The 18,475-nt window shown below is 43.9% G+C and overlaps 2 protein-coding genes across 5 annotated transcripts in view; one reads left to right on the top strand and one right to left on the bottom strand.

Annotated features, from left to right (window-relative positions):
* Nucleotides 1-1,401: 1,401 nt before the first annotated feature.
* On the top strand, nt 1,402-11,515 carry MRPL28 (mitochondrial ribosomal protein L28). Of its 2 annotated transcripts, none has more exons than XM_083153443.1 (6): nt 1,402-1,549; nt 3,022-3,311; nt 4,059-4,211; nt 8,168-8,302; nt 10,079-10,165; nt 11,277-11,515. In XM_083153443.1, exons 2-6 carry the CDS (start codon nt 3,024-3,026, stop codon nt 11,373-11,375), a joined length of 762 nt encoding a protein of 253 aa, XP_083009569.1. In that variant the 5' UTR covers nt 1,402-1,549; nt 3,022-3,023; the 3' UTR covers nt 11,376-11,515. The 2 variants fall into 2 exon arrangements, with proteins under 2 accessions (XP_083009569.1, XP_083009570.1); XM_083153444.1 differs by lacking the exon at nt 1,402-1,549 and adding an exon at nt 1,554-1,647.
* Nucleotides 11,516-12,491: 976 nt separating this feature from the next.
* The window catches only part of CARD11 (caspase recruitment domain family member 11), a 167,208-nt gene continuing 161,224 nt past the window's right edge, over nt 12,492-18,475 (bottom strand). For all 3 annotated transcript variants that reach the window (XM_083153447.1, XM_083153448.1, XM_083153446.1), the window contains exon 24: nt 12,492-14,702. In XM_083153447.1, the coding sequence (XP_083009573.1) occupies nt 14,498-14,702 (205 nt within the window). In that variant the 3' untranslated portion in view covers nt 12,492-14,497. The remainder of the gene's footprint in view (nt 14,703-18,475) is intronic.

An 18,475-nucleotide genomic window follows, 5' to 3' on the forward strand; every position in this document is an offset into this window, starting at 1 on the left:
TCTGCGGCCCTCAAGTGACCCGCATAGAAGCAGGAAGGAGAGGAGTCCACTGCTGCTGTCGGGACGACAGATGTTTGTGAATATGGGGCCCATTTATCATTCTATATTTGCGGCTAAATCCCTGAAAACATTCAACTACAGTACCTTGTCTGAACAACAGTTTTTGTCTGTTTCAAGATTTTGGAAGCAAATTGCAGAATTACAAATTACATTTGCGCCCATCCAGTACCAGATTTTTATTTATTCATACCTCCCAACTGTCACGATTTTAGAGGGACAGTCACGATTTTCGGGTCCTGTCCCGCTGTCCCACCCGCAGCAGGCATTGTCCCGCTGCGGGGGGTGGCAGTTGGGAGACCCCCCAATCTAGTAGAATAGACGCTGTGCGCATGCGCACAACGTCTATTCTCGTATGAAAATGAGGTCACGGCTAATTAGCATAAGCCGCGCCCTCATTTGCATACGCCCCGCCCCCTATTTATTCAGGTCAAAAGTTGGGAGGTATGATTTATTTATGGATGGTTGGATGAAAGTTAGTCTAGTCTAGTCTAGATTTTATTATTCAGGGTCACTCGCAAAGCTCATTTGAAGGATAAAACCATGTGCACTGCAGGTGGGACAGGTAACATGCAGGTAGAGTTAGATTTGGGTGTTATTTTGTTTCTGTACAGGGTAAATACTGCTTTATTTTTACACTGCATAATAGATTTGAGTTTGAGGTACAAACCCCACCCACATCTAACTCTCTTTCCATGTGTTACATCTGCCCCACCTGCAGCGCAAATGGTTTTGTCCATCAGCAAACCAAGGCTGTTATTCTGGTTGACTCGATATGCCTGCCCCGCCGAATTGCTGCCCCCATATCCCCTCACAAAGGGCCTTATTCTAGTTTACTCTTTCTGACAAAATCCTTCTTAGATAGACAAAACCATGTGCACTGCAGGGGGGCAGGGGGTTTAGGAACCCAGACCGCACAGAGTGCCTACCCAATAAAGATAAAGGATCAGATGTATCAAGCTTCAAAAAGTGAGAAATTGGAGAATGCTAAACAGCCAGCCAATCAGCCATGTCATGTTACAGGCAGGGTTTAAAAATGACAAGTAGGAGCTAGTTGTTTTTCAATCTCTACTGAGAATGCATAGACACCCATTACAAATCTCAACTACAAATACATTTCTAGTCTGTGTGGTGATTTATTGCTTCCTTCGGGATACAAAGATCAGTATTGGGACTGTGACACCTATTCTTCTGCAATCAGAGGAGAGGAGACAGCCTGCCCTATCTGCTTCATCACATCTTCATTCGCATCATATACTAAGCAGAACATATTACATTTGAACAACGTGCTCCTGTATTTTCACTTGGCTGTATGCCAACATGCTGCTCACTGAACTGCAGCAGGGACATTTTTTTTCTGTAGCTAATTATTCCACGTGCTTGCGTGACGTCATATGAATGCGACAGACCAGGAAGAGATTTTGTTAATGTAGCTGGTGGTCAGCGGCTTCCCCGGCTGCCCTTGGCGTGTCATCTATACAGCGACATACAGGTAACTGTGACAGACAGCTGTAGTGCAGTCAGTATCGCGATATAGACTGTATAGCTAGTTACTGTGTATTACTGTCAATAGCGAGTCTCCTGGAGTGGGTAAGCAGAAGTTTATTGTCACCTTTATTCGGGAAAATAATATATAATGCAGAATGCAATATAGTCTGCATTGCGGTCAATATAAGAGATTTTTCAAGATGCAGTGCCATAATAATAATAAGTAGTATGTGTGTGTCCGATTTCTGTAGAAATACAATTTCCAGCATAAAGCAGAGCAGCAAAGGCTGAATTTCGGAGAGGAAGGGATTGCTTATGTCTGGTACCAGGGCATATAACTAATAGTGTTTTGTGTAAAATATTTATATAGAGAGAGAGATTTTTTATAAGTGCAAATTGGAGAAGATCTAACTAGTTACATTCTCTTTATCACTAGTTACAAATGGTAATTGGTGTTCCAGCCAATCATCTCCTGTCATGTGTGACTATAGCTCTTTGTTAAATCTGCCCCGAAGTATTTTGCTTCATTGTTTATTGAACTGATTACATAGATGAACAGCTAAAAGTCTGAGCAAAAAATACTACTTAAATGTTGTAACCAGATCTGTAGTGTAGCACATTAGGATGAATAGAAAAGTTAATTGTAAACCGGGTCTGATTGACCAATAGGCTGATTAGGCTGCAGCCTGAGATGCTGGTTACCGGGGGTGCTGCTCCAGCACAATAGATTACGTTGGGATGGGAGCACTTCCTGGTGCTGCTGGAATTGGGGCTATGCATGGTCTCATGAGATCTCTCTTATGCTGTTTACACACGGGGGCGATAGGGGCTGAAATCGCTGGAAATATGGTCGCTGGCGACCATATTGCCAGTGACAGGAGTGTGCCCCGGCGATAAATCGCTGGGTGCGCGCTCCCGTTTTCTGCCCCATTCTAATCGCTGGTCGCAGGAGCTTGCTCCTGCGACCAGCTGATTACCTCTGCGGCACCGCCGGCTGAGGTTCCTTTTCATCAGCGACCATCTCTGGTCGCTGATGAAAAGGAGAAACTGAGCAATATATTGCTCAGCCATATATTGCTAGCAATATATGGCTGAGCAATATATCTCCCCCCGTGTGTACGGGGCTTTAGAAACTGTGGGAGCAGCTGTGCCTGCCGAGATTGCCTGTGCACCAAGGCAGGGACTCTGGGAAGAGGAGATATTATGAGCCATGGCTGGCTCTGCTGCCGAGGCTGTGATTAATGCCACTGCCACTGTTTAAGAATTGATGGAATAATCTGTATTATTCTACCTATTATTGTGTGCATTTACTCAAAACATGATGATCCAGTGTCAGTCAGAGCGAGATATATGCTGGACCACCAATTGGCCATCCCTAATATCATTTTTAGCAAAACAATGATTAGCACACATGGTATTTTCATAACCATATGTCTATATTATCTAAAGGTCTTCTTTTTTACTTCATGTTCCAAGTGATGCCCCTACATAAGTACCCTCCTGCCATTTGGAAATCTCTAAAGCTAAAGGAAGGTATATATGCACGACTACCAGCACCTTACCTGAAGTCACTGACTGATACAGATAAGCCCACTCCAGTACATTGGAAACCACATGGGTTGAAGTACAGGATAAATCCAAAGACAGGACAAAGAGAACGTGTTCAAGATGTCCCAATACTTCCTTATTTTCCTCCAGAGGCTAATGAAGGCCTTTGGGGGGGAGAAGGATGGATCTCTGGCTATCGTTATGCAAATAATAATAAGGTAAATATTCAGTTTCTACATTTGCCATTGCTGTAATTCAGGGGTGGCCAAACCGGTCCTGGAGATCGACCAACAGAAAATATGACAGTTACTAGTGGCTACACCTGTGCACTTGGTGGGTGGTCTGAAAAATGTGACCGTTACTAGTGGCTACACCTGTGCACTTGGTGGGTGGTCTGAAAAATGTGAATTGTTGGTAGACAAGTTTTTACCACACTTGCTGTAGTGGGTGTGGAACTATTTGTGTCACACCTAGCTGAGAATTTTGTTATGGTGAAAATGTTGATATGCATCACATCTATTCTTTTTACCTTTTCTTAGCAGCTTCTGGGTCCTGGCAGTTGTGTGACCACGACTTGATGGTCAGACCACTGTGGGACTGGCTTTTTTCTTTTTTTACAAAGTATTTCCCCACTATCCCTAACCTTACCCTAGTGCCTATTAATATTTCCCTCTCTGTGGCACCTAACCCCAACTCTAGGCATCCTCAGAATGTAGACATTTCACATGGCAACATTGTAACTGTAACATTATTTGACATAATGCTGAAAATAGACTTTTGTGTTAAAATTTGACATATGTTGAAAGTGTTACAATAGTTTCTTCACCTAACACAAACAACAAAGCCAGGAAAAAGGCATGGGGGGTGCCCGAGAGAAATATCGGTATGAGTAATAAAATTTGATGAAGTTCACTAGCAATAAACTACTGCACTTATTATAAACACTTTCTTTTTTTATTTTATAGCTCTCAAACAGATTGAAAGAAGTTTGGAAGCCTCAGCTTTTTACCCGCCAGCTGTATAGTGAGATACTGGACAAAACATTTTCAATCAAAGTCACAATGAGAACTTTGGATCTTATTGATGCTTCCTATGGTTTTGATTTTTATATCTTAAAGGTAAGAAAGTCTGCTGTGTAGTCTGTTTCCTGGGCCAGATTATAGATGGGGAGTTTGCCTAGGGGCCCCCACACTGCTGTACATCCTCTCTGGCCTGCTCCCGGCAGCATCGCCACAATAGGACAACTTAAACTGCAGCACCACTTCACTAACTCAACCTTGTGGCCTTAGTCAGCCAGCAAACACTGGGCTGTAGAGCGAGGGGGTCACCACTCAACTATATCACACACATAGAATATTGCCTCAGTGTGGTCAGGCGCTCAGCTGCTCCACCATAAGGGTACCGGTCAGACGTGAATGCAGATGTCCAAAGCCAGCATCTAGACCAGGGTGGGCAATAAGCATCCCTCCAGGTGTTGTAGAACTACACATACCATCATGCCCTGCGACCGTTGTAGCATGGCCAAATAGCATAACTATGGCAGGGCATGCTGGGATGTATTGGCGAGGACAGAGAAAGGGTGTCTTTGGTTGGTGCACCAAAAGAGAATTTAATAATAAAACATGACTTTTATTGGTTTCATTAAAATAGTTGCGAAGATATAAAAAAACACGAAAAACACATAGGACAACATTGAGTGATTTAAAAAGGATATAATATATCCTCACCTAGTGGGACCCCACTTCACACTGTCCCTGAATAATTTTATAAAGCACGGTGGTTGAAATTTAAGAGTGGAAAAGTTATGTCTGGTATTGACAGTTTTACAGTGTGTATGCTCATCCAGGATGTAACAATTATCAGATACAATGTATATATTCCTGGGGCTCACTATGCAGTAGTGATAATAGCCTGAACACGAGTTTGATCCCGTTTCAGCTCTACCGCTGGCTGGCTGGAGCCGCTAGTTCCACAGCCTGTGTGCTGACCGCAGAGCTGTGTCTGAGGTGTGCTGCTGTGCAGTACCTCGCTCTTGCGTGTCAGATCAGACAGGAGTGTACACGGCTCTTGCGCTAGAGTCCGTGTCACTGTACTACAGGGAACCGTGTGCTACGGATACCCTGTGTCGCCACCGGCATAAACAGATCAAAATACAATCATATGGGGGGAAGGGAAGTGGGGTTTAACACACTAGGTGTGCAGTCAAGCGTACACTTTCGCAAAAGCTTCTTCAGGTTCTGTATATAATACAGAAACGCAGCATACCTAAAAACATACATATAATGTAGCACACACTGACAGTGCCCCCTTCACCCCCCCACACCCACGGAGCACTAACCAATACCTTTGAGGAGGAGAAGTGGAGGACTTTAGTCACGGTGCCCGGGAGAGGAGCTGCTGCCTGCACATGCTTCCTGTCTGCGTGATCCGGTCAGCTGAGCTCTCTGTGAGGAGCCTCTGCTGCTGAGCTGCTCTGAGCAGTGGCCCTGGAAAGTGGAGAGACGGAGTCTTCGTCTCTGCAGCAATTCAGAAATAAAAGGAACATTGAACTGTCTGTTTCCGGCACTGGCTCACAGCTGATATTGTGAGCCGGGTGGCGCAGCTGTCACAGAAGACACAGCAGGAGCAGGGCAGGGTGCAGTTTGCGTGTGCTCCACTGGCTCCACCCTAGCTACACCCCTGCTTGCATCATACAGTGTAATAAGTCTATAAGTGTCTTTAAACCTAGGAGTGGTATTGGCTTGTTGATACACAGCTGTATACTAGGCTTGCTATCATAATACATAAATTCTAAAAAATAATTGATATCACAATAAAGAGATACTAAACTAGTATTTTATAGGCTAATGCTGCATATAGTAAGACAAACTAATCAAGGGTTTTTAACTATTCATTGAAACTAAATAAACTGAGTCCCCACTCATATTTGCACTTGTCACGGAGCCTCTGGAGGCAAGAATACGCAACAACAAAAATATCTGTGGAATTTGTACAGGCCCTTCAGAACATAAAACTGATTTGTATGACAACTGCGTTTTAATTTCTCTAATACTGCTTTCATACAATGGTGGGCGAACAACTCTGCAATTACCCGGCTTTTCAAGCGCCGGGTTATTTGGCCTCCGCTGTCAGACACCCCTTTACACAGGAGAGGAAATCTCCGGGTCTAAAATCCAGAAAACGGGGCCTGGGTGAAAGGGTTGATCCTGATCTTAAACTCCGGGTCTCCGACCCTAGTCTTTTGCAGGGTCGGAGACCCGGATTTTAAGATCTGGATCAGCCCTTTCGCACAGAAAAAGGACCCTGTATTTAAAGAAATTCTAAGGTGGAACTCCTTCACTCCTTTTCTGTGTGAAAGGGGTATTACTGACCCAACTCAATCCCTCCAGTGGTTTCTCGCTTGATGGCTTCCTGGGATTTTGAAAGCATTTTCATTTTGCCCCAAATCATCATCCCACTATTCCACAATCCAGCTTTCCCCCTTGGATTATGTAAATGCACCTTTTAGTACCTTCGACAGTTACACCGATCCTAACTATCAGACTTTTAACATCCTTTGAATACATTTGCTGGAAACAATCATCTATACATTATTGGCCGAGGAATCAGGTTCTACCCAAGATCCTCATGAGCTGACATGGGAGCTAGATAGAGGATACCAAAGATTGGGCCAAAATTTTGGACAATGCAGACTCCAGCTCTATACAGTGTGTGTGTGTGTGTGTGTGTGGATTAAGGAAAACATATATAAATTGCTGTATCGCTGGTATTATGTACCTTTCTGATTAAAAACTACATTCCCAGATATTTGCAATAGGTGTTGGAGGGATTGCACAGATGAGTATACCTTTCTACATATCTAGTGGTCTTGACCGAAAATTGTCGATGTTTGACAAGAAATGATCAGCTTACACTCACGCCTATTTGACACCACTATCGCTTCCGATCCCAAATACCAAGTCAGATTGTTTCTGCTATGACATGTCAAATAGCTGTTGACTGGAAAAAGCCTTCCCCCATCCCCTATGCAGGAAATTCTATCCGGTATTTGGTAGGTCTACAAGATGGAATACATGACTGCTAGTGTACATAATTCCTCCAAAACACTGGCTCACCTCTCAAAATGCTCCTGAACTATTTGGCCTCTGATCTATGGACACTCATGTTTAAGTTATTAAAATACTGAAATGTCAGACATATGTTTACAGTCATATTATGCAGTCATTGAAATCTGTTCTACACCAGTTTCCCATCTCAAGCCCTAAAGCAAGCTTAACCTTTTGAGTGCCATCTCTGTAAGATATATGCACAATATCGTCTAAAACTGGCAGTGTCACTCACATTTGTTATATAAATTTAAATTAAAAATGTATAAAAAAGATTACATTTCCTTTATAAGGTAAACATTACAGGTCACTATGATGAATAACATTGCTTGGCAATTTTCACACCAATTTTGACTGACACATTTTCAAAGATACACACGTGGCACAAATTATTTTACTGTTGATTCTGTGAGGAGACCTATAACATCTGCACAGGTAGGGTTCCCTGAGAACTGACACTGCTGTCCCACGACTCAGGTGACCTTCCGACACAATATAAAGATACTTTGTAAAAGTTCTTATGCACTGGGGGGGGGAATTTTTTTTTTTATAGCATCCACCCGTGAATCAGTCCCAAAGACAACTGTGTCTTTGGTCATTAGTCCACACTAACACAGGGAGAACATACAAACTACATGGCAATAGAGCTCTGGTTTGAATCAAAACCCTATTGTAAAGCGCAACGGCATATGCTGCGCTATATAAGAAACTGGGAACACAAGGCCTATTCTGAAAGGGATGCTACGCTAAGTACGTAACTGCCACCGTGAAACTAAACAAGTACCATAAATAATAATGACAGCAGCACTGCCAGGTAGCAATGCTTATCATTGTACCAGTGTTTATATGATCACAATGAAAGTTAGCTCCTTTTCAATGGGGAAAAAAAGTTTGTTCTGTTTTTAGGAAATATATGTTCAATTCTACTAATTGGACCAATATTAACTTTTTTTTTCTTGTTTATTTAGACTCAAAAAAGAGATATGTGCTCAAAACTAGGAATGGATTTAAAAAAAGCAATGCTGCTACGCCTTGCAACCAAAGATCAAAATCTTTACCCCAATGATCCAGTGAAAAAGGAACAGGTTTATAACAAATACAAGGTGCGGATTCCATTTTGTGTATTTATATTCTTTTTTTTCCTTCAGAAAACCCTGTAATGAAGAGAACATGAAAGTAGGGCTAATGGGAGAGGCAAACAAGTGTTTATTTTCTTTTACTTTAAAGCGGAAATGGTATATAGCATTAGTGGTTATAATGGGACCTTCTAATAACAGGCATACAGTACAGCTTGCAGAACTTGTCTGCATGTTCAATTTTTTAATAAGATTACCCTGCGCTCCATCCAAACAAATCGGCTGGGTGTTTATACGTATAGGGCTGATTTTAAGTTGGGAATAAAATAAGAAAAACTCAGTAACTGCACTAAGACAGATCATATTGCAATGCAAGGGATGCAACTGCATACATGTGTGATACAGTCACTAAGGTGACCTTATTTAGGTTGACAGGGCTTAGGTAGACACCTGAAATAGGTCGACATGGCTATGGTGGACAGGGTTGGAAGGCCACCACAAGCATTAAGTTGGCAATGGGAAGGGCGACAGTCAAAATGACGACATGAGTTTTTCCCTGAAGCATGGCGAGTGCAGCCAAAGTGAAAAATGAATGTCGACATTTTGACTGTCGACCTAATGCTTGTGTTGACCTTCAGGTTTTGACCTAAGCCCTGTCTACCTTCGGTGGTCAACCCAATGCATGTTGACCTTAATAGGGTCGACCAACACCCCATAAATAATTCTCCATGCAGGTTATTGCGGACTGCTTTTGCATGTACTGTAGCTCACATATGCGGAACAGCTTTAGTCTTTCACCTAGTAAAGTAGAACATGAGGCTCTGGGTAACCCCCAAAATCTTGTATGGCCTATTCCGTTTTAAGTACATAAAGCATTGGAGCTCTAACAATTTTAACAGTATTTTCATACAAATAAATGTATGTTGGGCTTTCAATGGCAACTGCCATCACAATACAGTATACACAGTTTATTTGAATAAAGTTCATTTAACCGGATAAAGGGTTAAGACTTCACTCTGAAATCTAAATTCTCTGCACATTTTAAATCTGCCCCACCTGCAGTGCAGCAGGTGTGTACACACACATCGATTTACCTTCGAATTCCCCAATTCCACCCCCTTTTGATTTGGCCTTTTGCGATTCATTCAATTTCACATTCGATCTGCACTTTCAATATCGATTTCGGTATGCATTCAAGGCACAGTGTACACATTCAATTCACTGGCTCGTATATTTCCTTGCCTGCACAGTCTATTTTTATTTTTGATATAGAGAAAATGGGATCGCGCATCGAACCGAATGTGGATCGAAAGCGTCAATTCGATTTTGCTTCTGTAAGCAAAATCGAATTGAAAACCTGTCAAAATCGAAGCGTGTGTACACCTATAGTTTTACTCAGAAGCACAGTTACTTGCTTTTATTTTTCCAACTCCATAGTCCTTTAATATAGAAGTTACAACAATTATTACTTTACTTACAGAACTTGATATACTTATACGTATACTTTAGAGCAGAGAAGGGAAAAGGGGGACATGATAGAAACTTTCAAATATATCAAGGGTTTTAACAAGGTACAGGTGGGAGACATTCTTCACAGGAAGAGGAGCAACAGAACATGAGGACATGCACTGAAACTAGAGGGAGGAAGCTTCAGGGGAAATGTGAGGAAGAATTTTTGCACAGAAAGAGTAGTAGATAAGTGGAATAGCCAACCATCAGAGGTGGTAGACTCAAATACAGTAGTACAATTTCACAACCACTTTTCATTCACATTCTTTGATTTATTTTTCTATTTTGTATCAGGAATTTGAAATTCCTCTGGAGGAAGCAGAATGGGTCGGTTTGAGTTTGGAAGAGGCGGCAGAAAAGCAAAGACTTTTGGAAAAGAAGGTCAGTTTAGCATTTGTCATTACTCTCAGGACACCTTCTGGTATCTATTGTGGGAATGTTCTAATGGTCATGGGTTCTGGGTTATAGTGATACAAGGAAGTTTCTCCCTCGGTATCTGCCCTTACCTCCTCACTCCAGTGTATGTTCCCTTGGGAATTTGGCACCTGATATTTTGGATAAATACTGTAACCTGTATGTTACTAATCTGTGCTCCTTGGCTAAGTTTTACTTAGCTCGCTCCAGGCTGGCATCATTAGAAAATACTTAATCTTTTCTCTGAATGCATAAACTAATTATGACTGCATTTGGACAAGGACCCTTATTCAGGTTGATTCAGCTGGGTGTGAATTGGTACCGGGACCGATGTTATAGGTATACGCAGCAGCATTTCTGTGCATACACTGGGAGCATGCATACTCAGCGCTAAATATGTTCAACGAGTGCACGCTCCCTGCCTTTCGAGCGGGCAGTGGAGAGGGGCGTGGGGTGACGGCCTGGGCCATTAGCATATATGAACACCAAGCGTTTCATGGGTGTTCCCATGAAAACATTGGACGTACACATGCTAATGCGTTCGTGACGTGCGTGCAGGGGGCGGCAGCTGACATAACTGAATGACAGCTGCCCGCCTATTCCCTGGATTTCTAAACGCATATGTACGAGTGGTCTGGAGTTGTCATATTACATATGCGTGAGCCTTCACCATCATTCGATGGTCGGCGATCATCGAAAGATGTTGGCGGTTCACACTGGCATGGGAATGGATGTGTATGTAAAACATCCATTCCCATGCTGGGCGAACGAACCAGGCGTACCACCATTCGCAGGACGGGTTCTGGATCACTCGCACCCGAGTGAGTCAACCAGAATAAGGGCAAAGAACGATAAAATTAAGATACTATTGGTCCATTGTCAGGTGCTGAATGTTTCATGTGTCATCTTTGCCATAATGTGTCTGTGGCTGTAGTGATTCCTAGGTTTACAAAATAACACACATAACACACATATCACTGATCTCACTCAGTTTTCATAGTGTAATGTCTGAAAATGATTTCTTGCACACAAGTGTTTAATGTGCTTTTGCTATAACATGTTCTGTCTTTAATTTCAGGACCCCACACCCATGTTTAAAATTGCTGTAGATAATCTTGTTAAGGAAATAGTAGCCCAGAAACTAGAGGAACCAGCAGTGATAGAGAAGAAATCCTAAGGAACAATTTGAAATGGTGAAAGTGGCGCACCATTATTAGTTTGTAACACTGACTTGTATTATACAGCTGTTCAATTCTATTGGTAAAACATATATAATGTAAAACAAATTCAATAAAGGATCTTTGTATTAAAAAAGCATTTATTTTGTTTCTACTCTACTTTTTCTGGTACCTTATGCAAGAAAATATTTGGTATTTGACATATACCTTACAATATCTATGTCTAGGCTTTTCGGGGGGGGGGGGGGGGGGGGGGGGACCAAGGCTTTACCGAAAGTCTGTAGGGAGGGCTGGGTATGCTGTTGGTAGGGCCCATAGTGCACAAAATGGCTGTGTGTGGGTAAAGGGGTACAATACAGCTGTGCGAAGGCCTGAGAGGAAGGCTGGGGCACACAGGAAGGATATTGGTAAGAGTCCAGGTTACACAGGAAATGGCGCACAAAAATACCTTGTGGAAGGGTGCATAGGATGGCTCACGGCACACAGGAAGGCTGGGGAGGGGGCCAAAGGTGCATGGGATAGCTGTGGGGAAGGAGCAAGGCAGACCAGAATACTGAGTATAAGGCCAGGACTCTCTATAAGGCTATTGCTACCGGTCCATGCATCCCTCATGCAAAACTATACTATAGGGCTGGATTTCTCCTCATGCCCCATCTCTTAATCTGTTCATAACCAAACTCCATCATATGTTTCAAATAGATTGGCCTGATACAACCTTAGATGAGGAGAAAGTGATTGAAACCACACTTAACACTGAATGGTATGAAACGAGGAAACTATTGGGTAACCCCCCCCCTCAGATTTGGCATGTGTCCACATAAGGCTCCGGACTCCCAACTCTATATATTTTAATAACTTATTAGAAAAAAAATCACATCACACATTCTTGTTTAATTTCTTTTTTTCTTTTATTCTCTTTACATTGTACATTCTTAGAATTTTATTGTGACTATGTACTTGCAACTGCATTGCACAACAAACAAATCTTTTACTGTAATTATGAATTTTTGTTATTACTGTCTTTCCACTGTATTACTTTATTGTAATTGTACAAAGAACAGTAAGTGTACACTTGCAATACTTTAATGACAAGTTATTGAAAAACAAAAAGTGGATTTTGAATAAGGAAGGCTATCAGTCAATTTTGCAACACCATGCCATACCCTGTGGACAGCGCTTGCTTGGAGTCCGATTCCTACTCCAACAGAACAATGACCTAAAGCACATCTCCAAATTATGCAAGTACTATTTAGGGGAGAAGCAGGCAGCTGGTATTCTGTCTGTAATGGAGTGGCAAGCGCAGTCACCAGATCTCAAGCCCATTGAGCTGTTGTGGGAGCGGTTTGACCATATGGTACGCAAGAAGTGCCATCAAGCCAATCCAACCTGTGGGAGGTGCTTCAGGAAGCATGGGGTGAAATTTCTCCAGATTACCTCCACAAATTAACAGCTAGAATGGAAAAGATCTGCAATGCTGTAATTGCTTTGGTCAAAGAATGCTCCTTTTGCAGCAAGGTTTGAAGAACAAAACTATTATTTCAAATGAAAATCATTATATCTAACCTTGCCAATGTCTTGACTATATGTTTTATTTATTTTGCAACTCCTTTGATAAATAAGTCATTTTTCACGCAAAACACGATATTGTCTAGGTGACCCCAAAGTTTTAAACGGTAGTGTATAGGTATGGCATTGCCAGAGAAAATAAAGGCAGCTGCCCATGGGTGCCATTACCGCAGCCAGCTTCTTTCATCTCTAAATTATTGCCTGTAACTGCTGCCATATCTACTGGGATGGAGGTGTGTCGCGGCATCAGTCAGAACTGACCGGATTCTGTGGTAGTGTCTGGAAGGTGATCCCCGCAACCCTTTTTTGCCTGCATCTGGGTCCTTATCCCTACACCTATCTCCAACAGTGTGTGGCTGGACATGGTCAGACCAACCCTGCGCCTCTCTCACTATCTCACGTGTTAATCACCCTCTCAGCTCTCCCACCCTTGTCCTTCACTCTTCCCCTCATTGACCTCATTACTCCTGAACCCCACCCCCTACCATATAGCGTTCTGTTCTTTCAGCTGGGCACTCTATATATTACAGCCTGTCCACCGACTCCTAGCTGTCACAGCCTGAGTGTCCGCTTATTCCCTACCTGTCACAGCCTGCCCTCTGCCATATTTCCATGACCATCTTAAGAGATGTTCCAGCAAAGCAGCCACCTGAGGGCACCGACCCATAACCAGTGGCATATCTATAACGGGTGCAGTGTCCCAGGGGGCTCACACTGCACCCTCCGGAGTCCTGCATCAGTGGCAGGAGTGCTGCAGAAATCGCCGGAAAAATGGTGCCTTGTCCATTTTTCCAGGGATATGTGCAGTGGGGTCTGAGCATTGTAGTGCTCAGGTGAGTTTTGCGCACTAGAGCGCTCAGACCCTACCGCTCTCAGCAGAGAGGAGGGGGCTTGTCCAAGAAGGCTGCATATGGGCTCCTCCTCTCTTAAGACGCCCCTATCCATAGCTTTGCCGATGCCATCTGCCACTGACTGAGTGAGAGCTCAGCTAAGTCTTCAGTGAGGGGCTGGGGCAATAATTGTGTTTTTTTATTTATTTCCTGTGGGGACAATGTATTTTATTTTACTTCTGCAAGCAAAAATATGTTTTCTTGTTTTTTCACACTGCTGCGCATGCGAGCTCTCACTCTGCACATGGGACAGAATTAGAAGTCCAACATTGCATCAATATCTCAACGAGTACAATAGAAGGTTAGTGGAAAATGAGCTATAAGTGGATGAGAAGTACCAAGTCCCATAATACAACACATTTTCAAAGGTATGTTATGGGCAAGTTGTGTAACATCTCTTTTGCCTCCGGGGGACTGCACTTGCTAAAATTAGATGCATAACTTCATCCCGATCTTGTAAAGCTGTTTTGTTGCATTGCAGCTTGGGCGCAAAAAGACTCTGGTGCAGCTCACTCAGGCTAGGCGACTTGTGCCACATGATGTATTAGGGTTTGGTATTTTAGGACACATCTGTACCTTTTTATATGCCTGTTTAGATTGTTTTAGATGTTGAGGACACACATGTTGACACTGAGAATACTATTTTTTTTATATTATGTGGATTGTTAATAAAGATAATCATCTATCCAGACTGTTTTCCTTTGTTCCTCTGCTATTTTTTCCTTGATAACTCGAATAAAGTCATCAATGGTGTTCCACGCATCAGTTTCTACTGTTGCATAGAGACAAGGGAGGGCTTCTAGTTCCTTCTCCTTCTGGCGACATGTACGGAGTAACTCCTCTTCATTTTCCTGCCTTGACAGCAGCCTTCTGCAATAAGAGATTTCAATGAGATTTAGCTTTAACAGCTTACTTACAGCAGTGCTACAGCATATACGTTTTATAGCTTTATATGGTTCCTTAAACAGTACTGTGCATCTATGTTTAAATTGTGCCTTGTTATGAAGGTCTACTTACCATAAGGATTAAGTATGCGTGGTCGGTGGATGGGATGCTGACAGTGGCATACTGCTGAATAGAATTCCATCAGGGGCTGCGCAAGTATACTTACCCTCTCCCCCTACCTGCAGCCTAACCCCGTACCTTCCTCCAAGTATACTTACCCTCTCCTCCTACCTGCAGCCTAACCCCATACCTTCCTCCAAGTATACTTACCCTCTCCCCCTACCTGCACCCTAACCCCGTACCTTCCTCCAAGTATACTTACCCTCTGCCCCTACCTGCAGCCTAACCCCGTACCTTCCTCCAAGTATACTTACCCTCTGCCCCTACCTGCAGCCTAACCCCGTACCTTCCTCCAAGTATACTTACCCTCTCCTCCTACCTGCAGCCTAACCCCATACCTTCCTCCAAGTATACTTACCCTCTCCCCCTACCTGCAGCCTAACCCCGTACCTTCCTCCAAGTATACTTACCCTCTCCCCCTACCTGCAGCCTAACCCCATACCTTCCTCCAAGTATACTTACCCTCTCCCCCTACCTGCAGCCTAACCCTGTACCTTCCTCCAAGTATACTTACCCTCTCCCCCTACCTGCAGCCTAACCCCATACCTTCCTCCAAGTATACTTACCCTCTCCCCCTACCTGCAGCCTAACCCCGTACCTTCCTCCAAGTATACTTACCCTCTCCTCCTACCTGCAGCCTAACCCCGTACCTTCCTCCAAGTATACTTACCCTCTCCCCCTACCTGCAGCCTAACCCCGTACCTTCCTCCAAGTATACTTACCCTCTGCCCCTACCTGCAGCCTAACCCCACACCTTTTTAGTTCCCAATGCTAACCCTCCCTCTTGAATCCTAATCATCTCTGTTAGTACCTAACCCTCCCCCTTGCACATAGGCGAATCTAGGGGGTGGTCCGGGGGGTGCACAGGACCAGCCATTAGCCCATTTTGTAGCTGAGGGATGGGGCTTTCCAACGAGCCCAGCCCCGTGTCTCTAGCCCCCTGGTAAACCGGAGATACGGCCAGGCAAAACTGGAACGTTTTCCCTATAGGATAACATGGGACCCGCTAATTCCGACACCCACGCAGTTCAACGGCTGCCAGTTCCCCCTTAGGCATCACTGACGCTCGAGGTTGATCTCAGTTGAACCCAGATAGCTGGGCCTTCAATCTGATACCAGGCTGGATCCATATGGGTTAATTGTTTCCAGGGATATTGAGGTTAAACAGTTTTTTTTTCATTTCTTAAATGTAATTTCATGACTGTTTATGTTCTTTGAGGGCAGATTTCTCTGGAACAAAACAGCCCAGTTTCACGGGACTAAAATCATTTGAAGCCAATTCAAAAGTTCTTCAATATGATACTGGTCTCATGTAAATGGGTCAGTTGGTTCCGAAGATATAGCTGGTTGGTTAAAAGGGGGTAGGGAGAGGGGAGTGGTTGTCTCTCCCCCTCACACCAGAAAATGCAGGGACTAGACTGGTGTATAAGGGGTCAGCCTGGGAATGTCCCTGAATGATCCTGGGACCATATTCCCGGGTAAATCCCTGCAATTTCTGTTGTAAAAGGGGTATTATTTCAAACAGCCGTGACCTGCAGTGCTCTGAATACAGCCGGGCAGCCCCCTGCTCTCTACCCAGATGCCAATGACTGTCACCCCTGCAGCTTCAGCTCCAATTCTTCTCCCCGCTTTCACCTCAGCCCGCCCCCCCTTTAATCATGTGGTGTTGGTGCCTGGCGTGCTCCCCCGATGTCACGCACAACAACAGCGCGCACAATATTTAAAATGTCCACTCGGCTAGAGGGGACACCAGGAAGGGAGTTGGAGCGTGCTCTGCGCTGCGCTCTGCTCCTCTCCCCATAGAAGCAGCTGCACTGCTCTCCATCTCTCCCTGCAGCAGCAGCGAAGGCTCATATAAAAATTTACAGTAAGTGGCACTTTTGGGGGAATTGCTTAAGGGACACTACAAGTGGAGGTATGTGGGGGCATTACGCATAATGTGTGGCTTAATGTGTAAGGGGCATTATAATGTGCAGCATCATGTGTAAGCAGCATTATGTGTGCAGCATCACGTGTATGGGACTTTATGTGTGCGGCATCATGTGTAATGGGTACTATGGTGTGCAGCATCATGTTTAATGGGTACTATGGTGCCATCAAGCAAGAACCCCCTAGCAATGAGCACGTAGGTAAGCAGCACTTATGTGGCAAATATGTAATGGGCATTACATATGGGCATAGTATGTAATGGGCATCATGATGTGTGGCACAATGTGTAATGGGCATTATGGTGTGTGGCCTTATGTGTAATTGGCATTACGGTGTGTGGCTTTATGTGTAATGGGTATTATGGAGTTTGCTCAAATGTGTAATGGGCATTACTGTGTATGGTCTAAAGTGTAATACCACACCCCTTTTTGTGATGCCACGCCTCCTTCCCATGAGGCCATGCCCCCTTTTGCCACGCGGCTGCGCCGCGCAAAGGTCCCCCTGCTATTTTATCTAAATCTGGGACCACCCATAACCATAATTCTAGATTTGCCTATGCCTTTGCATCCTAATCATCCCTGTTAGTACCCAACCCTCCCCCTTGCATCCTAATTATCTCTGTTAGTACCTAACCCTCCCCCTTAGTGCCTAACTCCCTTTTTTTATTATTTAATTTTTATTGATTTTTAACTCTAATGCTCCTCCCTAATTGCCTAAGCCTAACCCCCTCTTTTTAGTGCCTAACCTTCCCCCTAACTATAACCTCCCCTCCACCACCCTTACCTAACACTACCCAGGCATACTTATGATCGAGATGTCGACTGAAGGGTGTTTGGCTTTGGAATCTCTTGTAATGGTGTAATGGTGGGATTTCAGATGATGGCATAGTAAGTACATTCCATCAGCATCCAATTACACACATGCCAACACGTGTATTTTGCACTCTGCCCAATATGGGAGTGGCTATATGTATAAGAAGACCTATGATGCTCATCCATCCATGAGACATAAATATATTTTGGTTTTGAAGCTAAACTCCATTGCACGTCTTTCAGAAATTAAAACATTCTAACATGGCACGCCTTTCAGTCACATTTCTATTTTTCTCTTAAACTAATTTTTCATTGGACATCATAAAATCCTGACACTAAAATGACTCGAGGCCCATACACACTGGGCGATTTGAGCTGAAAGCCGCCCAGTATGTACGGCCCGGCAATGAGCATCATCGCGGGGAAAACAAAAGCTTTGTGGAGGACTTTGCATAGCGCTGTGCTATGCAAAGCAGTCCGCTCCCCCGCTGACAGCGCCGGGCAGGGGGAGAGCGGCTCATTGTCTATGAACTGAGCTGCTTTCCCCCTAGCAATAACAGAGGTCATCGCTGTCCATACACGCTGGGCATAATTGCCCAGTGTGTATGAAGCATTAAGAGAATCGGTACTTGTTTCCTAGCACGGCGCCCACTAAGCTAATTGCTTAGTGGGCTTTTCTGCATAGTAAAATCGCATTTTTTAATGTCAATTATTCACTGCTCTACAATAATGTGATTGTATGACATACCAAGAGGTTTTAGGCACTCCCCCCACTATCCACGCCACCCCGAAGCGTGACAAGCGGCGGCGGAATGCGTCCGACATTTTCATACCCCC

The sequence above is a fragment of the Crinia signifera genome, chromosome 7 (assembly GCF_055691185.1).
Source record: "Crinia signifera chromosome 7, ASM5569118v1, whole genome shotgun sequence".
In the NCBI taxonomy this organism is placed as follows: domain Eukaryota; kingdom Metazoa; phylum Chordata; class Amphibia; order Anura; family Myobatrachidae; genus Crinia; species Crinia signifera.

Bases quoted from the DNA above. Each gene is read 5' to 3' on its own strand.
- MRPL28 (XM_083153443.1), top strand. From the start codon at position 3,024: ATGCCCCTACATAAGTACCCTCCTGCCATTTGGAAATCTCTAAAGCTA. The intron at 3,312-4,058 runs GTAAATATTCAG...TTTATTTTATAG, and splicing joins GTTATGCAAATAATAATAAG to CTCTCAAACAGATTGAAAGA. The intron at 8,303-10,078 runs GTGCGGATTCCA...ATTTTGTATCAG, and splicing joins AGGTTTATAACAAATACAAG to GAATTTGAAATTCCTCTGGA.